The following is a 24,099-nucleotide window of genomic DNA, read 5'->3' as shown; positions in this document are numbered from 1 at the left end:
TTCACGAAAATTTAAAACCATCTTAAATCATGGTGTTTCAACAAAGGTAAGTTACTATACCCATATTTACATTATCATAATCAGCAATCACATTGGATAATATTTGATAACAGAATTGTGAATTCAAATTTTTTTTATCATATGGCATATGCATTATGCTTAATTCTATACATTTTAAACTAAAATTGATTTTTATTTATTCAAAATTGTTGTTTAATATCTACAGTGTGCTGTTATAAAAATGCCTGATTTATTTTTATTATTTGTGTTATGCCCATATTCTCATTAATTGTAATTATTGATATTATCATTTTTACTATATATAATAAATTGTCTGATCAAACTGCTTAATGTTTCTCTGTCTGTCTACTTTTAAATTTAAATCGCGTCTACTGTTTACCATCCTGGTCTTGTTAATTATTGCGCCATTGATCGGTCATTATTATCTTTCAAAGGTAAGTAAACGTTCAACTAAATTAAGTTATTGACATTTCTATGTCTATCTACATTTCAGGAAGAAAAAGATGGATTTGAAAATTCTTATAACACACATTCAAAACTGGAAGTTCACGGGGACTACGGTGTTTTTAGAGCTACCGACTTGAAACATAGAATAGCTGAATTAATTAGAATAAAAAGTAATTAAATTTATATTTTATATTTTTTATACCTACCTAATATGATATTAAAATATACATTTATTATTATTATTTATGTATATGTTATAGTTTGAACGTTTAATAATGTTATTTTATGAAATAATTAGATAATTTATGAATTACCTACAAAAGTTAGTTAAAGTATATAATAATATATGGAAAAATACTATTAACTAGCTAATAATATATAATAATATATTTGCAAGTACTCTAAAAAAAAAATCTGACTAATTCCAAGTGATTAAACAATTGAATCAGATTTTTTTCATTTTTATATTCAAACCACTTACTACTGTAGTATTGTTAATACATTTCTGAACATGCCATAAACTTTGAACTAGAGTAGAGTTTTTTTTAAAACTTCTGTAATATAACCTGCATAAATTAGGTAGTTATAAAATCTTATCTGATCTATTATAATATTGGACAGTAAAAAAGCAATATTGTACAATTTAATATATTATTGGTATGATAAATGAGAATGTATGAAATAATTTGTATAAGTGTATACAATATACATATTTCATAAACTAACTTATTCAACACTCTAATTATAACATATATAATATATATGTATCAACAGCAAGGTTACAAGGATACATTTTAATTTTTATAATGTTCTTAATGCTTTTTTAGATTCTGTAAATAATGAACTAAGAAATATTGAAGGAAAACGGCAAAAACTTCTTAGTGAACTTGCTCTTAACCATAAAAAAATTGAGGATTCTAAAGCAGAACTTGTACGGCAAGAAGCAGAATTAGAAAAATTAAAAATTTCTGTGAAACAAGTTAATATGACGCAATTAATTTCTATAGAAATATAGGTTTGACAGTTTATTATTTTATTTTATTTTAGGCTCAAGTTGCAGAAAATGAAGCTATTATACAGAATTCTCCTAACCTTGCCCCACCAAGAACTATATTACCACAAAATCCTCCTTCATTTATACCTTTATCTGTAAACACACATTATACATGTCGTAATATGAAAAATTGTTTTGATTATTCTCGCTGCTCATTAACATCAGGATTCCCATTTTATTTTTATCTCCCTGAAGAATTACCTGAATTAGTTTCTACGTCATTGAATAAAATTGTTTTTCAAGTTTTACGCTATAACCCACATTTTACAAACAGTTCAAATAACGCCTGTGTGTATGTAGCTTTAATTGGTGAAACTCATAATTTTATTAACATAACTCATTTAGATCGTCTTTCTTTTTGGGGCGGTGATGGTAGAAATCATATATTATTTTATTTAAGTAAAAATATCTATAACAAACCAAATTTTGATCAAAATATTGATTTTGGGCGTGCCATACTTGCTCAGTCTGTTTGGAATGAAAAGAATTTTCGTCCTGGTCATGATATAATTTTGCCTGTTAGTTTTGGACCACCCGGTGGAGAAGTATGGATGGATTCTCCATACATGTTACCAGCTAGAAGAAAATATTTGTTATCTTTTGAAGGATATAAAAATATTAACACTACCAAACGACAACAAAATTTTGGTAATTTAGAAATATTAAACTAGACTTATATTAAATGTTAATAATCAATTTTTTTTTTTTAGTTGATATGTTACAAAAGTTTATAACTCAAACAACTGTTGATCAGTTTTACATAATAACTGATTGTGAGAATCAAAGAGTTGAGAGTAATATCACTGATTGGTGTTTGTGTGGTGATGAAACTAAACGTAAAGTTTTTATTTCTCAGTCAACTTTTACATTGATTCCAGCACCTTTAGATAATGACATGATATCTACAGTAATGATGCAAACCCGTATTTTTGAATCACTTAAATTTGGTGCTGTTCCTGTATTTTTAGAATATGACAGAATTGGATTACCTTTTGATGAAGTAAAATCATTATTCAATATTTATCATAGACGTGTGCATGAAAGCAGCAGAAGGAGTAAAAGGTTTACCTGTAGTATATTATATTTTTGAGATATGGCTGCCAATTTCTGATAATTTTGGACTACTGTAAATTGTATTTCCTTAAAATTAAACTGTTAAACAATGTTTTTATGAGTTAGGTTAAATTTTGATAATTTTTTTTTTCTATGTAAATTTATAGTTTACCCAATGACAGGATAATTCTTTTTTAATTAATTCAATGTTAAATCAAATTATAAAATAGGTCGGTTTATTTTTTTTATCCAAAACTGAAGTCTGCACACGCCTATACTTAGTATACAATAAATGGCAATATCTTACAAAAATATATTTCAGGTTATTGATTGGTGTAGAGCTGCTATATGCATAGCAGGGGAGAGAATTCCAGAACTTCATTGGTTGTTGAGAACTATACCTGATAATGATATTCTCTTAATGAGACGACAAGGTAGAATGCTCTATGAAAAATATTTTGGTACTATTCAAGCTATTTTGGATACAACTCTTGCTGTTATACGTAATAGAATTGGTATACCTCCCTTGCCAGTAATTGATACACCTTCACCAAGTATATTCAATGAACATTTTAAAGTGAGTTTTCTTTAATTAAATTATTATATAAAATATATATGTATAAAAATAATTTTAAATATAGCCGATTAAAATGGATCCAATTATACCGGATGCTGAACCCGAAGAAAGTTTAGGTCCCTTAGAGCAACCTTTTAACTCTCCAGTTTTTAAAAGAAATTATACAATTATGAATGTTCAAGGTTATGAACTATGGAACAGTTGGGGAGATCCGTTTAAACTTTACCCCCATACGCCTTTTGATCCATTGCTTCCATCAGATGCAAAATTTATTGGTCAGTAAAACATGTTTTTCAGCGGTTTTTATTAAAATTGTATACATTATTACATTTTTTATCTTATACTTAGGTTCTGGTAAAGGTTTTCGACCAATTAACAATGGTGCAGGCGGAGCAGGAAAAGAATTTTGTCAAAGTCTTGGTGGAAACTCCCCACGAGAACAATTTACAATAGTTATACTTACTTACGAACGTGATCAAGTATTATTTTGTTATTTATATTCTTTAATTTTATGATGTTTATTTTATTTTTTTATTTTTTGTAAGGTACTTATGAATTCTCTTAGCCGTTTACATGGTCTGCCTTATTTAAATAAAGTACTTGTTGTGTGGAATTCTCCTAAACCACCACTTGAAGACTTACGATGGCCTGAAATTGGTGTACCTATACATGTTAGTGTTGCATGAATAATTTTGTTTGTATGCTTGAGATTTATTTACTTTAAATTTTATTGATTCAGGTTATTCAGGCAGCTAAAAATAGTCTTAATAATAGATTTTTGCCTTATGAAGCAATCGAAACTGAAGCTGTCTTGTCAGTTGATGATGATGCTCATTTAAGGCATGATGAAATTATGTTTGGTTTCAGGTAAATTGCATTTTCATTATTTTATTTTTTAATTATTATTTAATGCCAATACTGATATATTATTAAGGGTTTGGAGAGAACAGCGTGATAGAGTCGTTGGTTTTCCTGGACGTTTTCATGCATTAGACCTTAATCATGGTGGTTGGCTTTATAACTCAAATTACAGCTGCGAATTGTCTATGGTTTTAACAGGCGCAGCATTTGTGCATAAATATTATCTATATTTATATTCATACTGGCTACCTCAAGCTATACGTGATAAAGTGGACCAATATATGAACTGTGAAGATATTGCAATGAATTTTTTGGTATCTCATGTCACCAACAAACCTCCTGTGAAGGTAATTATGCGATTAATTAAATATTTTAACATTACAATAACATGCGTATTATTTAATTTTAGGTAACATCTAGATGGACTTTTCGTTGTCCAGGTTGTCCTGTTTCACTCTCTGAAGATGAAACACATTTTTTAGAACGCCATAAATGTATCAACTTTTTTACAGAGGTAAGAAGTTTAAATTATTTTTTTTTATCATCAAATTTAAAATGTTATGATACTACTAAATTTTTAAACATATTCCTAATTAACACAATTTTGTATTATTAAATATTTTTATGTTTTAGATATTTGGATATACACCTCTTCTAAATACGCAGTTTCGAGTTGATTCAATTCTTTTTAAAACTCGAATACCACACGACAAACAAAAATGTTTTAAATTTATTTGAAATATGATAGAAGAAGAATTAGATCAAAATTAAATATATGATTTTTTTTAGTCCACATTCCGTAGAGTTTGGGTCATATATTTATATGGTTTAACAAGACTGATAATTTTAAATTTAATTAAAAATATTTACCTTTTGGACTTTTCTGAACTAATGTAATTGATAAATTATTAATATACACACTGAAAATATGTATACTTTTGTGATACAAATGATTACACCATTTTTATGTGATAAAAGCTTTATTATTAAAAATTAATAATTAAATGTTTTAAATTATTTTTTACAGTGTATCAAAAATTAGGATGAAAATATTGTTTATTAGATTTTTTAGAAATATTTGTGTACAATAAAAAATACATGTATAATGTGGTAGAAGTATTTTCATAAATATTGCATTTTTTCAATAAATATGCACAAAATGTCTAATTTTATCTTGTTTGTAAATAAGTAATATATTACTTATCTTTAATGAAATTATTAGATACTGTGATATACTGACAGTTTTTAAACACAAAAATTAACTACTAATTTTAATAAATGTTGGAATATATGTATGTGAATAAAAGTGCATTTTAAGTTATCAAAAAAAAAAGTTTTTATAAGATTTTGTGCAAGTATTAATAAAAAATTTAAAAAATGTGTAATTACAAAATACAAACAATGTCTTATTCATAATATTAATTTAAATAATGTTCATCATAAAGTTTGGTGCTATACCTACTTTATGCATAAAAAAAAATAATAATAGTGATAGTAATACCAGTTCTATAGTTTACTTTTTACTTTTATTACGCCATGGAAGTAATACAAAAGCAGTTCACACAACGCCGTCAATTCAAACATGAAAAAAAAAGTTTACTTTTTATTATTAAAATCTTTATCTAACATCAAGTACTAAAAATAATATATTTATATATGCTTTGCAACTAATAAAACTATACAGTTCTATAACCATCATTTTATCAATAAAATATTATATATTACAATGATTTAAAATTGAAATTAATTTTATAGATAATAAAAGAAGTCAAAATTTAAATTATATATAATATAAAAATGAATTAAATTTATTATTTAAAAACATGTAGCTATGTCAATATACTAAGTGAATCATTTAAAGAAGAATACTTATTATTTTAAAAATATTTTATTGTCGATGAAAATATTTTTTTTTATAATTTTAACTTTTGGGTCTATCTATATAAAAAATAATATAATTAAAAACATTATAAAAACTTAATTTATTTATTCAAAATCAAAATTTTTTTAGGAGTTATATGTATTTTAAGTTTATTTTAGTTGAGTAGAGTGGTCAGTAATACCTAGCATAATATGTTCACTCTGCTCATTTATACTTTTAATAGATAGTTTAACCCAATAAACAATCTATTCAGTATTCATTAAATCATTTAAAACTTGATTTTTATATATTATAGTATTTGAAATATTTTGTTATGAAATTAAAAATGTATGTTGTCATTCAAAAATGTTATTTTATAACTGCTAAAATATGTAACAATAGTTTTTGAAATTGTATCATTTGGTATTATAACATATAAGTTATGTACATTTGTTTGAAGCTTATAGATTACTGAAAAAATTTGGATAATATTTTTCTCAAAAATTTTTAGAAACAGAGAGTGGTTCTGTTTTGTTGTTCACTGTTCACCATTAAGCCTATCTTAACTCAAAAAAATCGAATAAATTTTTTGTTTATTTAATATTGGGGTGTTTACAAAATAAAAAATGATCGTTTAAACCTAACCTAGATTATCTACCGTGGTATAAACTAACCGATCGATATAATGTGGTTAAGAATTTTTTTTTAAGGCGGCTCTAAGCGAATACAATTTTCATACATTTAGACCAATAAGCTGGCGAAAAATAAATAGACTTCTAGTAGTCCAATTTTAATTTTGAAAAAAGTTTTGAACTTGTTACCTTCTTCTCTATGTTTTGTAGGAAATACTTTTTTATTTTTTTGTTTTGTTAGCACATTAAAGTGCATGTTAATTTTGAAAAATTAATTTAGTTATTTAGAACCGTACTACGTAAATTATCCAAAATATCCAAAATCTATTTCCTACAAAACATAGAGTAGAGGGTAATAAGTTCAAATAATTTTTCAAAATTAAAATAGGATTACTAGAAGTATGTTAATTTTTCGCCAGCTTATTAGAATTATTCATTGTTGTGTATGTACAAAAATATTTTTCGAATATTCGTACGATGACTTGTGCATGCGCGTACGTATGCTATGGAACGTAATCATTCCGTTCGCCCACATCCGGGCGATATGAAATCTATTGTTATCGATTCGAATTTCTTCGAAATACTAATTTTATATTTTATATTATATAAAGTAATTGCATTTATTATAAATACTAGTATTTAAAATCAATGCTATTAGTAAGTTATTACCATCAGTGCAGTTTGTGTTGATTTTATGCATTTGCAAATAATAAAAAGTTTATAAAAATGAGTGATTGGCGATATAGTAAAAAGATGCGTCCAAAATTGACTGCACCACGGAAAAAATTAAGACACAATTTGAAAAATTTACAGTCTAAAAATTCTAAAACTTTAGAGGACAACGATATTCAGGTAGGTATCTACGAGTTATTTTGTTTATATAAATTACCTGACCTACAAATGAATAGTATAATATTTATATAAATTTTTTTACTCCCCTCCCCTCGAAATGTTTCCTGCGTTCGCACTTGATAGGTATACCATTATATAATATATTATTCATTATTTTTTGTAATAGATTTTGGATCATTCTAATGTTTCAAATGAAAATGATGACCAAACTCATGATGAAACTGATAGCAGGTAATTACTAATTTGTAATTATTCTTTTATATTTATTAATATGAATATATTGATTTTACAATGATATGATGTGTTTTTTTGTGTGTGTCTGTCACCATCACGTTTTGGAGTAGTATGATACTGCTTTAATTTTTGACTACAGATCTTCTTTAAAAGGAAAATGAATCTAATTGGTACTTAGAAGGTCAAAACAAAAGAGAAAAAGTAGCTTTCAAAAGTGTCAGGAAAACCCTAAAAAAATAACGGAAAAACGAATCATTGTAAATACTTGAAATTTTAGCGTTAACTATTTACGGTTAAATTTTTAAAATATTTTGACTTTTTTAAGCTACGAGTATTTATAGGCAATTGAAGTTTTCGATTTTTTTTTTTGAAATGCGATAAAAAAAATTTGGCAATCCAAAAATTTTTTAAAATTTAATACAAGATTTATTATACGTTGTACTTATCATAGTAAAAAAAATCAAAAACCGTTGGTCACAATTTTGGTTTATAAATATTTAAACTTCAAATGTTTACAAAATATGTCAAAATCGCGAAAACTTGCAAGGAATTTTGAAGTTTAAAATTCATAACATTTTTGTAATTTTTACCTAAGGTTAAAAAACCCTTTATTCAAATAACTGTAAAAATTATAACGTCAATATAGAAAACATTTTATGAGCCTATGAAATTTAATTTTTTATGAAATCACGTAAAATACGAAATATTACAATTTAAATATAGGTAATAATATCATATATCCTACTAATTATCCTAGACTGATAAATCATCTCCGTTCAGAATCATTTTTTATGTACAATGATATCTGCCTTTGCATTCAAATTTAACACATCCATTATAGTGACCTGCTCTTTCCATTTCTATAATAGAACAGAGTGATACCCACTTTCCTACCATAGCTTTTTTTTTTAATATTTCTATTATTATTTAGAAGTAATAAGGACGACGCAGATATGTCACGTATAAATAATAATATATTTCATTCTACGTACAGATTAGTAGTATCTGATAAACAAGAAAAAAACGCAGAAGAGTAAGTATTTAATATTTATTAGAATATATATAAGTTCAATATTTTTTAGTTTTTATTTCAATAACTACACATTTTTTTTTTGCTTCGATTTTAACTTTGAGGGTTGTTTTGTATAAAAAATGTATGTAGTTAGTAGTTTGTGCTTTAGACTTTTAGAGAACTCAAAATTCTAAGTACTTTTTTTGAGCTATTTATACTGATAATTAAAAATATTAAAAATCTATAGTCACAATATATTTTTTTAGTCGTTTAAAGTTAGAATTTTGACAAAATCTAAAAAATATAAACATTATTTTGTAAATTATATAAATTATACTTAAGTTTTGAATTGATTTTAAATTTAAAATAATTTTTTGATATTACACTCACAATTTTAACTCGCCTCTACGCGCGAAATATTCTCGTCGTGACGTATAATAATAATATTTTTTTGAAATAGATATATATTACAAGGCAGAAGAATTGTTGATATAGCGTACTTATTCAAGGCCATTCAAAGTATTCAACACAAGTTTGACTGTACATTTTCTAACTTAACAATTATAAATGAAAAAAAAAATGGGTTTTTTAGCACATTTGTTTTTAAATGTAATATGTGTGGTACGTTGGAAAATATTTACTCGGAAGATCCTGAACGAAAAGGATTCAACATTAATACAGCAGTTACCTCTGCCGTATTAAACACGGGACAAGGGTATTCCCAATTGGAAGAATTTTGCGGTATACTTGATATGTATTGTATGTCATTTCCCACTTATCAAAATATTCACGAGGAAGTAAGTCAAAATATATTTAATGTAAGTTTGGAAGAGATGAAAAAAGCTGGACAAGAAGAATCGAAAATTGCAATTGAAAACGGAGACGTAGATGAACAAGGTCGTCCGTTAATAACCGTAATTGCTGATGGTGCGTGGTCCAAGAGATCATATAAAAGCAATTATAATGCTTTATCTGGTGTCGCTTCCATATTTGGATGGAATACAAAAAAATGTTTATTTGTTGGCGTAAAAAATAAATATTGTATTATTTGTCATCGAGCTTCCCAACAGAATGAACAAACCAGGTCTCACATATGCTATAAGAATTGGGATAGTACCTCTACTTCGATGGAATCAAGTATAATAGTGGAAGGATTCAAGGAGAGTATTCCAATGCATAACTTAATATATGACAAGTTAATCGGAGATGGTGATAGTAGCGTGATAAAGAACTTAAATTTAACTAAACCATATGGACCGGATTTGAATGTAAAAAAAATAGAGTGTACAAATCATTTACTCAGAAATTATATAAACCGACTTCGTGAAACAGCTAGTCGACGCAAGTGTACAAATGGAAATATTGTTCCAGGTGTTCAAAGAACTTTTTTAAAAAATAATTTACTCCGTCTTCGATATGCTGTTACGGAAGCCATAAAATTTCGTAGTAAAATGAAAAAAAATATTATCGAAAAAGTCAAATTACTTAAATCAGATATTTTGAATGGACCTTACCATGTATTTGGACACCATACACATTGTGCCCAGTATTTTTGTATGGGTCCAAAAGACGGTGAAAATAATTTAGTGCCCGATTTGGAAAAATCCGGTCTTTGGAATGACATTTTAGCAGCAAGAAATTTGTTGGCACACCATTCTTCAAGTTTAATTCACAATGTTAATAATAACTGTGTCGAAAATTATAATAGCGTAGTCGCCAAATACGTGGGTGGAAAGCGTATTAATTTTTCTTTAAAAGGGTCTTACCAAACACGGTGTCATATTGCTCTAACTTCCTTAAATACAGGTCCATCACATATAAGTATATTACACAAAAAAATGACAAAATCAAGTCCAGGTGTATTTACTAAGCGTTTTATAGAACAACGTTCAAACAAAAATAACACTAAATTAAAACGACGACAATTGTTTGGAAATATCAAGCCTAGTAAAAAAACGTATATTGGCCCGGACAGAGACTATGGATGTATTCAAGAAGAATCTCAAATATTAGATATAGAACCAAAGGAATTTAATATTAAAAAATTACAATTTTTAGAGCGCTTATCAAAGACCAATGAAGAAATTAAAATATTAGAAAAATCTACAAAAAATCAGTCGGAAAGTGACCTATGGAAAGCTGAGAGAAGTATACGATTGACAGCCTCAAATTTTGGAAAGGTTTGTAAATTACGAGTAACAACTTCAAGAAAAAACACTGTTAAAACTATATTATATAATGCATTTTCCGGTAACTCATCTACAAACTATGGTATTGAAAATGAACCTATAGCAAGAATTTCTTTTGAAAAAGAGATCAACTTAAAAATTAAACCCGCTGGTTTATTTGTTGATAAAACATATAATTTTTTGGCTGCAAGTCCTGATGGGTTAATCGACGACGATGGTATCATAGAAATTAAATGTCCATACACTATAAAAGATCTTACACCCGAAGATGCTATTCAATGTGGAAAATTGAAATTTGCGACACTCATCGATGGAAAATTAAATTTAAAAACAAATGATAATTACTACTATCAAATACAAGGACAACTATATGTAACACAAAGATCTTACTGTTATTTCGTCTTGTGGTCATCCAAAGGTATGTAAATTATGTATATAATTTTATAGGTATCTCGTCAAAATATTGTGGAAGTGGAATTTATATTTTTTTAATATTAATTTAATGTTATCGATATAGATGGTGTACAATAAACAATAATTATTGGTATTAGGTATTCTTTATTACACTTGGTAAAACAATTGGTATTTCCGATAAAAAGAATGATTATATTTTGTACTGGGTATTCTGAAGTAGCTAATAACTATGAAAAAATTTCAAGCTACAATTATTGATTTACAATTTACACATAATTCTTACATTAGTTACATTATTACCGCCACATTTCGACGAGAAACCAATTTTATAAAAATACGATATTGCATTCCTTACTAAATATTTAATTTATCATTCTCATTTACATTTTCAGGCATGCTGTACCAAAAGATATTACGAGATGATGCTTTTTTTGAACAACGAATGCAGCAACAATTAATTTCATTTTATCATGACCATTTGTTACTTGAAATATTAGACTCCCGTTTTCATCGTGGTTTACCTATCAGAGATTAGTTATTACCTATTTTTTAATAATTTTACATACAACAACGACTACAGTATTATTATTATGTGTTATATATTCTGTATTTATATCCATGACAAAAAAGTAAGTGATTTTAAATAAATGTACAAACCTGTTTAATATGTTCTATATAGTATATACATATTCCTATTTGACCTATTTCCTATACTATATGTAATAAAATTAAATCCAGGTTGTTTACTTGTGTATTGTCATAATTAATCATAATTCATTATCTGATAAATTATAATTGTAAAATCCCAACAATGGTTTTACGATAACGATAAGACACGCAACTCGCAAGTACGCGACGCAATCGGAATGTCCGAACTACCTGATCAATGGAGCGGAAGTGGTGGTACATATATAGAACCACACTCACACTAATAATCATTTACGACTAACACAAAGATCACGAGTGGCGACGATTAAATAAGAAATTGCCTAAATTTTTCCCCTTAAATAATAGTCACTAAGAGCCGCCTTAAGTGAAAAAAAAAAAGGTATTTAATTATTTGCTTGATTTGTTTAAGCTCTACAAGACTTAAAAAATAATTGAACAATGTGAAAGAAAGTTAAGAAGGTAGTTGAAACTAGATGTTTGTAAATATACCAATAGTGTTAGACTAGCCAAATATAATCAAATGTTTGGAGACTGAAGAGGTCCCTAAAATAAAATGTCCTGATTTCTAATCTCAAATAAATGGCAACCCTATTCTGTTATTCTGTATGGTACTATGGTTACTTATGGCGATAACTACTTTTGTAAACAAATAAATAAAGACCCATAAATCATTAAAAACAATTACAAAGATGTTTTATAATATACAAACACCGCGGAACAAACATTTGATATATTACTATCAGTGATTAGGCAAAATTGTATAGGCACATCCAAACGTCATATGGGTGATTTTAGAAATTCTGTCGTTACCTTCAATTAACCTATTATCCATCATAATAATTGTTGGTATAGTTTTGTTCAATTTATAAACATGTTATTGATAAACTACTTTGTTTATACCATAGGGTAATATTACTCTATGGTTTTGATGAGTAATACTAAAAATGTAAATAAAATAAAAGAACTATAATCTTATTATTCTTATTATTATATTTTAATTATCATAATTCATATTATATTTAAAATAATTAGTAAATAGAGAGCTGGGGAGGTTCATTCTTCTAGGGTACTTCTAATGTACATAAATAATAATGAATATCAAAATAGCTAATAGGTACTTACAAAGCTCAAATGTTTGGAGAGGTCCTTAAAATAAAATGTCCCGATTTCTAATCTCAAATAAATGGCAACCATATTCTGTATGGTTATTTACATTATTGTTGAAGTTTTCGTATAGTATTGTGTTTTACAAGGTTATTAATAAGGAGTTTTTAAACAACCAAAAAATACATATAACTTTTGTTTTCATAGATATTTGAAGTTCAATTTTTTATAAAAATATGAAATAATTAAATATTCTAATTGTTTTTATATTAAGGCCATTGGCCAACTACAATCCTTTCTTGTGATAATTTAAAATGTATTCATTCCTTATATATTTTAGTAATTTAAATTTGATTTTGAACATTTTATAAAAAATAAAAGTCGAACTACTTTTGTAAACAAATAAATAAAGACCCATAAATAATTAAAAACAATTACAAAGATGTTTTATAATATACAAACACGGTGAAAAACCGAGAAAGATTGAGAAAATTCGAGAATGTTCCATAACACCAGATAGTCGTATTATGTCTATATATATATAAGAATATAGTTTAAACTATTATAATCCACGTGCATCATTGGTAGCGGTATAGCAAGGGGACGGCGCAACAGTCATTGCAGCGCTCGCGAAACGTATCGAACATTCTCGAACGTTAGGTGGGATATATAAACGCAAGCGGCGCGCCACCCGGCATCAGTTTAATTTCTAAACGGTAACAGTGCGATTCATTGAACAAAGTGCGACTAGTGCGATCTCACTATCTCAGTGTTTTACAAGTCTATAAGTATCTATTAATTATTTTTCTGTGCGAGTTTAAAAGTGATTTTAAATATTTTAATTGATTTGCCGATTTGCGTTATTGTCGAAATTGATTATTTCGGTATACACTTACCTACAGTTTCCAATACACGTTATTAATTTCGTTTCGTATCGATTTTGTGTGTGGAAAAAATCTTCGACTACTATTGACGAGATGACTGGAAGAACAGCGATCGGTATTGATTTGGGTACCACCTATTCTTGCGTGGGTATATGGCAACACGGCAAAGTAGAGGTTATCGCCAACGATCAAGGTAACAGGACCACCCCGAGTTATGTGGCGTTCACCGACACCGAACGATTGATCGGCGACGGGGCCAAGAACCAGGTGGCGATGAACCCGGTGAACACGGTGTTCGACGCCAAACGTTTGATCGGACGTCGGTTTGACGACGAGAAGACACAAGCGGACATTAAGCATTGGCCGTTCAAAGTCGTGAACGACTGCGGGAAGCCTAAAATCCAAGTAGAATTCAAAGGCGAACGAAAAGTGTTCGCGCCGGAAGAAATCAGTTCGATGGTGCTGACGAAAATGAAAGAGACCGCGGAAGCGTACTTGGGCCGAAACGTGACGGACGCCGTCATCACGGTGCCGGCGTACTTTAACGACTCGCAGAGACAAGCGACCAAGGACGCGGGCGTCATAGCCGGTCTAAACGTAATGCGAATAATCAACGAACCGACGGCCGCGGCCTTGGCGTACGGCCTGGACAAGAACCTGAAGGGAGAGAAGAACGTGTTGATATTCGACCTGGGCGGTGGCACGTTCGACGTGTCCGTTCTGCAGATCGACGAGGGTTCGATATTCGAAGTGAAGTCGACGGCGGGCGATACGCACTTGGGCGGCGAGGACTTTGACAACCGGCTGGTGTCTCATTTGGCGGAAGAGTTCAAGCGGAAGTTCAAAAAGGACGTGCACGCGAACCCGAGAGCGTTGAGGCGGTTGAGGACGGCCGCCGAACGGGCCAAGAGAACGCTGTCGTCCAGCTCCGAGGCCGTCATAGAGATCGACGCACTGATGGAAGGTATCGATTTCTACACCCGAGTGTCCCGAGCACGGTTCGAGGAGCTGTGCGCGGATCTGTTCAGATCGACGCTGGTTCCGGTGGAGAAGGCGCTGGCCGACGCCAAGATGGACAAGGGCGACATACACGACGTGGTGCTCGTGGGCGGTTCGACGAGGATCCCGAAGATCCAGAGTCTATTGCAAAACTACTTCTGCGGCAAGCCGCTCAACCTGTCCATCAACCCCGACGAAGCGGTAGCGTACGGCGCGGCGGTACAGGCGGCCATTCTCAGCGGTGACACGAGTTCTGCTATTCAAGACGTATTGCTGGTGGACGTCACACCCCTGTCGCTGGGTATCGAGACAGCGGGCGGCGTGATGACTAAAATCGTCGAACGCAATTCCACCGTTCCGTGTAAGCAAACACAGACGTTCACCACGTACGCGGACAACCAACCGGCCGTCACCATCCAGGTGTTCGAGGGGGAAAGGGCCATGACCAAGGACAACAATCTGCTGGGAACGTTCGACCTGACCGGCATACCCCCGGCGCCCAGAGGCGTGCCCAAAATCGAGGTGACTTTCGATTTGGACGCCAACGGCATTTTGAACGTGTCGGCCAAGGACAACAGCTCTGGACGCTCCAAGAACATCGTCATCAAGAACGACAAGGGTCGCCTGTCTCAGGCCGAAATCGATCGGATGCTCAGCGAGGCCGAACGGTACAAAGAAGAGGACGAACGCCAAAAGGACAAGATAGCGGCCAAGAATCAGCTGGAGAGCTACGTGTTCGGCGTCAAACAAGCTTTGGACGAGTCCGGCGACAAGCTGACGGAAACCGAGCGGAACACGGGAAAACAGCAATGCGACGCCGTCGTCCAGTGGTTGGACAACAATCAGTTGGCAGACAAAGAAGAGTACGAGTACAAACTGAAAGAGATCCAAAAGAACTGTTCGGCTCTGATGATGAAGATACACGGCGCGGGACAAGGCGGTAACGCGCCACCCGGTGCTGCAGGTAACGGTTTCCCCGGTTCACGTCCCGGAGGACCTACGATCGAAGAAGTCGATTAATTTTGCTCTCATTATTTCATCTTTTATATTATGTTTGTAAATACTAAAATACATTGTGAACAAATTACCTCTTTTATTTATAATGTTATGTATCCTCTAGACTTATGTTGAGACTGATTTTTCTTTGTTGTAATATTTAAGTATTTAACAAAATAAAAATTTTATGTTTGAGATAGCTGTATATATTTTGTGTTTTTATTTGTCCCTAGAACTAGTTATTAATTGTGTTTTTCATCTGAAACAAATAAACGAGTCATATTTTATCATTTAACTTTTATGGAAGAACCAAGTTTAAAAAATAATATGAGTAATATATATAATGCTTAATGAAGTGCTTAAATATTTTTGTGCTGATTGTAATGAATTATTGGTTGATTTGAGAGGTCTAAAAATACACAATATGCAAAACCATAAATACAATAAATTTTAACGTTTGTTATTATGTTTTTATATTAGAATATAATCTCAAAATGGATTCACACTGTAAAGGTGATATTCACATAAAAATATTAAAACAAATGAGACAGCCATCAATAATACCAATAATCGTAACGAATCTTATATAAAGTTGTAATCTCATTCTAGCTAATTACCCTCAGTATTTGATGTATGATTATTGATTACAATAGTTGTAGTTATATATCGTATAATTGTTTGAAATTGTTTTCTTGTCAATAATTATTTTTGATGCGTTAATTCCACTCATCGAAATTTCATTTGGAGGTGGACCCTTGAAGAAAAACTGTTATGTTGCGTCATAAAAAGTACTAAATCCTTCCTTCACGCAGCCATACAGTTATAATTCCTTTCGAGTAATGATATGTTTGAATGTTGCAAATATTGATCAGTTTCTGCTAGCTTTTTTGATATGATATTGATATCGTTAATTAATGATTTTACGTTTTCTCCTTGTATATTCTTTGGTTGTTTTGAAAAAAAACATTTTAAATTATTAATTTATCATAAATTCCAATGTTTTATTTACCTTTTTTTCTTTAAATATTTTTAGAGGCGTGCAGTTCGTAAATAAAACTGATATAGGTACACGTTGCGATTACTCCGATCTTAAACATTTTTTTTATGTTATGATGTAACCTTATTTCAATTGTTTCTTTTGTACAAATACAATTTTCGTCAATCTACAATTAATTCAAAAAAAATATTATTTCCAGTTATATATTATTCGAAAAACAAAATACTTACGTACCGTTATATATATATATATATAAATATGCTAAAAATTATTCATATTGGGACTTTGTCGTTGTTAATAGATAAACTGACGAACGATGATGAATCGAAAAACGATGTTTATATAATGCCTGATTACGTATTAATTGTTCCTGTGATATTTTAATAAGGTATCATGCAGTGTTTTTTCTGTTTTTAACCAGGACACAAAATTTAAGCGGGACTCGATAGCTGATACCAACCGTTTTTTTTCGACTAAAACATACCAATATTTTGTCCATCAGTCCGATGGATCTAATGATGCGGCAAGACATTTAAAAACTGATTTGAATTCGTTATTATGTCTTCTTGAGATCGGTCATGCCACTTTTTTGAATTTACAATTTTAATTCAATGTAATCAAAACTACATTTTTTCTTAATTTCACAAAATCCATATTTAAAAAATTAGGGGCTAAAATTTAAAAAAGTAATTATTGATAATGTTTAAAATAAAAACGAAATAAACACTTTGAAAATAAAATTCACTATAAATATTAAATGACGAAACGATATTTGTTTGTTTACTGAAGTATACAGTTGGAGACATACTGACCGACTATTGATAATTATAGGATTAGGCGATTATTGATTTTCAATATATTTTGGTAATGATAACAAATTAATACATTCATTGCTTTGCTCAGAATCTAATATAAAAATGTTACTAATATAAATTATAATTACTTAAATAATGAGATGGAAAACTGATCTAATCTCCATCGTACGATGAAAATAGTAAATTATTCTGATTACATAGACTAATCCCTCGCGTACTTAATGCACTCTAAACTTAAATTTTACGTTATAAAATTAAAAGTTATTAAAGAAGATAATATATTCGATATGAAAGGTACCTAAATAAGAGTATCTAAATAAACGTTATAATACAATTCATTTATTATTGTTATACATATATCAATTTCGCACCGAAAAAACAGTTGATTAATTATAATATGTAATATTATGGTTTGTTATTTCGTTATTACATACTTTAATTATTTAAAGCCATTGATATATTACTTAAATGTTGTTTAGTACATATATAAATTAAAATTGTTCAGTTAACAGAATGAGATTAAAAATATTTATGAAGTTAATTTCCAATGAAAACTAATTGAACAAAAAAAAGAAAATTTTACATTGTCGACTGTAATATTAAAATAAAATATTAATAATAATAATGATCAATGTGTATTACCTCTTCCTGTGTAATGAGATACATAAGCATAACATATTTATTAATCATGTCACATTTTAGAAGAAGCATTTTGTAAATCTTCAAGTTTTAAAATAATTAATATAACCGTTAATTAATTGTAATTAAGCCTTGAATTATGTCGTTTTTCAAGCGTTTTAAATGACTCGAGTAGAAACTTCAAAGACCAAGGCATTAATCAGTTAAAAAATACATGAAACATTTAATGTTTAATTGACTAATTAAAAAACATTTTATGTACTCTAATTACATACGAATATACGATCTATAAAGAGTATATCACATCTCGTTATAAATAAAAAACGGTCTATTTGAACCCTAGAAGAAGACTTCTCCGGACGAGACTCCAAGGAGACTAACTCCGGTCGGCCCGAGAAAACAGGTGGAAATACGTTATACTAAACCGATGTATATATTTAAATTTTATACTAATGTAAAAAGGGTTAGTCGGAACATTTCCCGGCAACTCCTTGATGTGGCTAACGCCAATGTTAAATTAGATAATATTATTTGTTCAATAAACGATGGCGGCGCCTCGGAAGTAATGCGAAAGCTGTTCCCGCGGCATCGTCGGTTATAAACAGAAAAATAAAAGTATTTATTAATTAATTTATTTATATTACATAGGTACTATTGTTACTTTTGAGTCAATTCCCACTTACAGTAAGAATATTTTAATAGGTTTGTGTTATAAATAGACGATAGTATAAAATTAACTTAAATATTTTAAAAAAGTAAAATTTTATATAAAATGTAATAATATAAACGTAAAAGTTTTAAATAACCTCAAACAATATATTTTAAATTATGGCAAAATAAAATGAACTAAAATCTTAATTCGTTCAACAGCTTAGCCTTTCGAATTGTACAGGAAGTCAGGTGTTATTAATTATTATTATTACATTATTAGTCGATGCATTGATGTACCTATATTATCTATACATTACGCCGTCCAACACTACGCGTGTTGGACAAAAATACATGCGTGTTGAGAACTTACTCTTCTCAACACTATAGTAGGTGCCAATCATTGGTGATAATATATAGGACTCGCATCTACTTAATTTATAAACACGTCATATCCACATTCTGAAAAACACATCGTCTATTCGCTTATTGATTCGTTCGAGCTTGATAGGTATCGATCACGTTACGTCCGAGCTAAAAATGGAAGAAGCTCGAACTCCGATACCTTACGGTCTGTGGAACAATATTTCAGATGTATCTTCAATTAACATTATATAATGAATACATAAAATTGTGTAGATTGTTAATAAGTATTGGTATTAAAAGATACATTAAATAAAAATAATTTTCAGCTTAGCGCCCCTTCCGTGCTGGCACCCTGAGCAGTCGCACAGGTCACGCATAGTTTTCCTCGTCCATAGTAATAAGTAGGGACCGGATTTATATGCTCTAAAAAACTCAGAAATATGCACTTTAAAATATGCATTTATGCTCTTATTTTATAGAAATATATACCCTATAAAATAAAAAAATATGCAAAAAAATCGATTAAAAGACATAATTTCCTAAGTTTGGAACAACAAAGGCAACAAATTTGTTTAGCCTACTAGACGTAGTTGCACTGATTTCCGACATTTTAAATATAAATAAATAAAATCGAATGAAAGTTACGCGCACTCGGATTACGAAAAACACGAAGAAATAAACACGACTAATGAATAATTCACTAAAACCTACTCAATAACAGATAACTAGTTCTTAAGATAGGTCTCAGATAAGATAAAAAAACGACTTCGTCAAATTACATAATGGACTATAAATACTTTGTTTTAATTAAAATAAGCAAAATATTACATATTATGCATTTAAAAATCGTATAACCGTATATTATATGCAATAAAAAATCGTAAAATTCAGAAATAAGCACTGCATGTCAAAAAATGACAATATATATTTTGCAAAAATATGCAAAATAAAACTTTATATTTCGGATCTATTGACTACAAATTAAACTTGTAGCTTACCTAGCTATTTTTTGGACTGTTCAGAAAAAACATACAAATGCATATAAAAAAAAAATTCAAGCATACTGTCCGGTAATTCAGGTCGCGAGTTCGTCACATAAAATAATACAGGTTTCATGAAATTTCCTGTGTTTTAAAATGATAAGAGAGGTACCTTATACGTCGGTTATTTCAGTTATTTTGAACAAATATATCGCGGAACAAACATTTGATATATTACTATCAGTGATTAGGCAAAATTGTATAGGCACATCCAAACGTCATATGGGTGATGTTAGAAATTCTGTCGTTACCTTCAATTAACCTATTATCCATCATAATAATTGTTGGTATAGTTTTGTTCAATTTATAAACATGTTATTGATAAACTACTTTGTTTATACCATAGGGTAATATTACTCTATGGTTTTGATGAGTAATACTAAAAATGTAAATAAAATAAAAGAACTATAATCTTATTATTCTTATTATTATATTTTAATTATCATAATTCATATTATATTTAAAATAATTAGTAAATAGAGAGCTGAGGAGGTTCATTCTTCTAGGGTACTTCTAATGTACATAAATAATAATGAATATCAAAATAGCTAATAGGTACTTACAAAGCTCAAATGTTTGGAGAGGTCCTTAAAATAAAATGTCCCGATTTCTAATCTCAAATAAATGGCAACCATATTCTGTATGGTTATTTACATTATTGTTGAAGTTTTCGTATAGTATTGTGTTTTACAAGGTTATTAATAAGGAGTTTTTAAACAACCAAAAAATACATATAACTTTTGTTTTCATAGATATTTGAAGTTCAATTTTTTATAAAAATATGAAATAATTAAATATTCTAATTGTTTTTATATTAAGGCCATTGGCCAACTACAATCCTTTCTTGTGATAATTTAAAATGTATTCATTCCTTATATATTTTAGTAATTTAAATTTGATTTTGAACATTTTATAAAAAATAAAAGTCGAACTACTTTTGTAAACAAATAAATAAAGACCCATAAATAATTAAAAACAATTACAAAGATGTTTTATAATATACAAACACGGTGAAAAACCGAGAAAGATTGAGAAAATTCGAGAATGTTCCATAACACCAGATAGTCGTATTATGTCTATATATATATAAGAATATAGTTTAAACTATTATAATCCACGTGCATCATTGGTAGCGGTATAGCAAGGGGACGGCGCAACAGTCATTGCAGCGCTCGCGAAACGTATCGAACATTCTCGAACGTTAGGTGGGATATATAAACGCAAGCGGCGCGCCACCCGGCATCAGTTTAATTTCTAAACGGTAACAGTGCGATTCATTGAACAAAGTGCGACTAGTGCGATCTCACTATCTCAGTGTTTTACAAGTCTATAAGTATCTATTAATTATTTTTCTGTGCGAGTTTAAAAGTGATTTTAAATATTTTAATTGATTTGCCGATTTGCGTTATTGTCGAAATTGATTATTTCGGTATACACTTACCTACAGTTTCCAATACACGTTATTAATTTCGTTTCGTATCGATTTTGTGTGTGGAAAAAATCTTCGACTACTATTGACGAGATGACTGGAAGAACAGCGATCGGTATTGATTTGGGTACCACCTATTCTTGCGTGGGTATATGGCAACACGGCAAAGTAGAGGTTATCGCCAACGATCAAGGTAACAGGACCACCCCGAGTTATGTGGCGTTCACCGACACCGAACGATTGATCGGCGACGGGGCCAAGAACCAGGTGGCGATGAACCCGGTGAACACGGTGTTCGACGCCAAACGTTTGATCGGACGTCGGTTTGACGACGAGAAGACACAAGCGGACATTAAGCATTGGCCGTTCAAAGTCGTGAACGACTGCGGGAAGCCTAAAATCCAAGTAGAATTCAAAGGCGAACGAAAAGTGTTCGCGCCGGAAGAAATCAGTTCGATGGTGCTGACGAAAATGAAAGAGACCGCGGAAGCGTACTTGGGCCGAAACGTGACGGACGCCGTCATCACGGTGCCGGCGTACTTTAACGACTCGCAGAGACAAGCGACCAAGGACGCGGGCGTCATAGCCGGTCTAAACGTAATGCGAATAATCAACGAACCGACGGCCGCGGCCTTGGCGTACGGCCTGGACAAGAACCTGAAGGGAGAGAAGAACGTGTTGATATTCGACCTGGGCGGTGGCACGTTCGACGTGTCCGTTCTGCAGATCGACGAGGGTTCGATATTCGAAGTGAAGTCGACGGCGGGCGATACGCACTTGGGCGGCGAGGACTTTGACAACCGGCTGGTGTCTCATTTGGCGGAAGAGTTCAAGCGGAAGTTCAAAAAGGACGTGCACGCGAACCCGAGAGCGTTGAGGCGGTTGAGGACGGCCGCCGAACGGGCCAAGAGAACGCTGTCGTCCAGCTCCGAGGCCGTCATAGAGATCGACGCACTGATGGAAGGTATCGATTTCTACACCCGAGTGTCCCGAGCACGGTTCGAGGAGCTGTGCGCGGATCTGTTCAGATCGACGCTGGTTCCGGTGGAGAAGGCGCTGGCCGACGCCAAGATGGACAAGGGCGACATACACGACGTGGTGCTCGTGGGCGGTTCGACGAGGATCCCGAAGATCCAGAGTCTATTGCAAAACTACTTCTGCGGCAAGCCGCTCAACCTGTCCATCAACCCCGACGAAGCGGTAGCGTACGGCGCGGCGGTACAGGCGGCCATTCTCAGCGGTGACACGAGTTCTGCTATTCAAGACGTATTGCTGGTGGACGTCACACCCCTGTCGCTGGGTATCGAGACAGCGGGCGGCGTGATGACTAAAATCGTCGAACGCAATTCCACCGTTCCGTGTAAGCAAACACAGACGTTCACCACGTACGCGGACAACCAACCGGCCGTCACCATCCAGGTGTTCGAGGGGGAAAGGGCCATGACCAAGGACAACAATCTGCTGGGAACGTTCGACCTGACCGGCATACCCCCGGCGCCCAGAGGCGTGCCCAAAATCGAGGTGACTTTCGATTTGGACGCCAACGGCATTTTGAACGTGTCGGCCAAGGACAACAGCTCTGGACGCTCCAAGAACATCGTCATCAAGAACGACAAGGGTCGCCTGTCTCAGGCCGAAATCGATCGGATGCTCAGCGAGGCCGAACGGTACAAAGAAGAGGACGAACGCCAAAAGGACAAGATAGCGGCCAAGAATCAGCTGGAGAGCTACGTGTTCGGCGTCAAACAAGCTTTGGACGAGTCCGGCGACAAGCTGACGGAAACCGAGCGGAACACGGGAAAACAGCAATGCGACGCCGTCGTCCAGTGGTTGGACAACAATCAGTTGGCAGACAAAGAAGAGTACGAGTACAAACTGAAAGAGATCCAAAAGAACTGTTCGGCTCTGATGATGAAGATACACGGCGCGGGACAAGGCGGTAACGCGCCACCCGGTGCTGCAGGTAACGGTTTCCCCGGTTCACGTCCCGGAGGACCTACGATCGAAGAAGTCGATTAATTTTGCTCTCATTATTTCATCTTTTATATTATGTTTGTAAATACTAAAATACATTGTGAACAAATTACCTCTTTTATTTATAATGTTATGTATCCTCTAGACTTATGTTGAGACTGATTTTTCTTTTTTGTAATATTTAAGTATTTAACAAAATAAAAATTTTATGTTTGAGATAGCTGTATATATTTTGTGTTTTTATTTGTCCCTAGGAAAGAACTAGTTATAAATTGTATTTCCATCTGAAACAATGAACAGTACAATGGCCACTTACAACTTATAATTGGCAG

General features: G+C 31.7%; 4 protein-coding genes and 1 long non-coding RNA gene across 5 annotated transcripts; all 5 read left to right on the top strand.

Moving 5' to 3' along the window:
• The first annotated feature begins 143 nt into the window (after positions 1-143).
• LOC132930136 (exostosin-3) lies at positions 144-5,180 on the top strand. The gene is made up of 13 exons (XM_060995823.1): positions 144-455; positions 515-638; positions 1,296-1,447; positions 1,516-2,170; positions 2,233-2,522; positions 2,898-3,152; positions 3,217-3,427; positions 3,501-3,631; positions 3,698-3,823; positions 3,892-4,019; positions 4,087-4,360; positions 4,423-4,527; positions 4,647-5,180. Exons 1-13 carry the CDS (start codon positions 351-353, stop codon positions 4,749-4,751), a joined length of 2,661 nt encoding a protein of 886 aa, XP_060851806.1. The 5' UTR covers positions 144-350; the 3' UTR covers positions 4,752-5,180.
• A 1,404-nt stretch (positions 5,181-6,584) lies between these two features.
• LOC132929978 (uncharacterized) lies at positions 6,585-7,655 on the top strand. The gene is made up of 2 exons (XR_009662184.1): positions 6,585-7,358; positions 7,525-7,655. It is a non-coding gene; the product is annotated as an uncharacterized LOC132929978 (long non-coding RNA).
• Positions 7,656-8,604: 949 nt separating this feature from the next.
• Positions 8,605-12,229, top strand: LOC132929267 (uncharacterized). The gene is made up of 2 exons (XM_060994508.1): positions 8,605-11,211; positions 11,600-12,229. The coding sequence occupies exons 1-2, from the start codon at positions 9,219-9,221 to the stop codon at positions 11,740-11,742; spliced, it is 2,136 nt and encodes a 711-aa protein (XP_060850491.1). The 5' UTR covers positions 8,605-9,218; the 3' UTR covers positions 11,743-12,229.
• Positions 12,230-13,675: 1,446 nt separating this feature from the next.
• Positions 13,676-16,064, top strand: LOC132929268 (heat shock protein 70 A1-like). The gene has a single exon (XM_060994509.1). It carries the CDS (start codon positions 13,958-13,960, stop codon positions 15,881-15,883), a length of 1,926 nt encoding a protein of 641 aa, XP_060850492.1. The 5' UTR covers positions 13,676-13,957; the 3' UTR covers positions 15,884-16,064.
• A 5,540-nt stretch (positions 16,065-21,604) lies between these two features.
• On the top strand, positions 21,605-23,993 carry LOC132930849 (heat shock protein 70 A1-like). Its single transcript, XM_060996929.1, has one exon. It carries the CDS (start codon positions 21,887-21,889, stop codon positions 23,810-23,812), a length of 1,926 nt encoding a protein of 641 aa, XP_060852912.1. The 5' UTR covers positions 21,605-21,886; the 3' UTR covers positions 23,813-23,993.
• Positions 23,994-24,099: the final 106 nt, after the last annotated feature.

The sequence above is a fragment of the Rhopalosiphum padi genome, chromosome 4 (assembly GCF_020882245.1).
Source record: "Rhopalosiphum padi isolate XX-2018 chromosome 4, ASM2088224v1, whole genome shotgun sequence".
Taxonomy (NCBI): Eukaryota; Metazoa; Arthropoda; class Insecta; order Hemiptera; family Aphididae; genus Rhopalosiphum; species Rhopalosiphum padi.
Note: the sequence above shows the minus strand (reverse complement) of the source record. Positions and strands in the feature narration are given on the sequence as shown.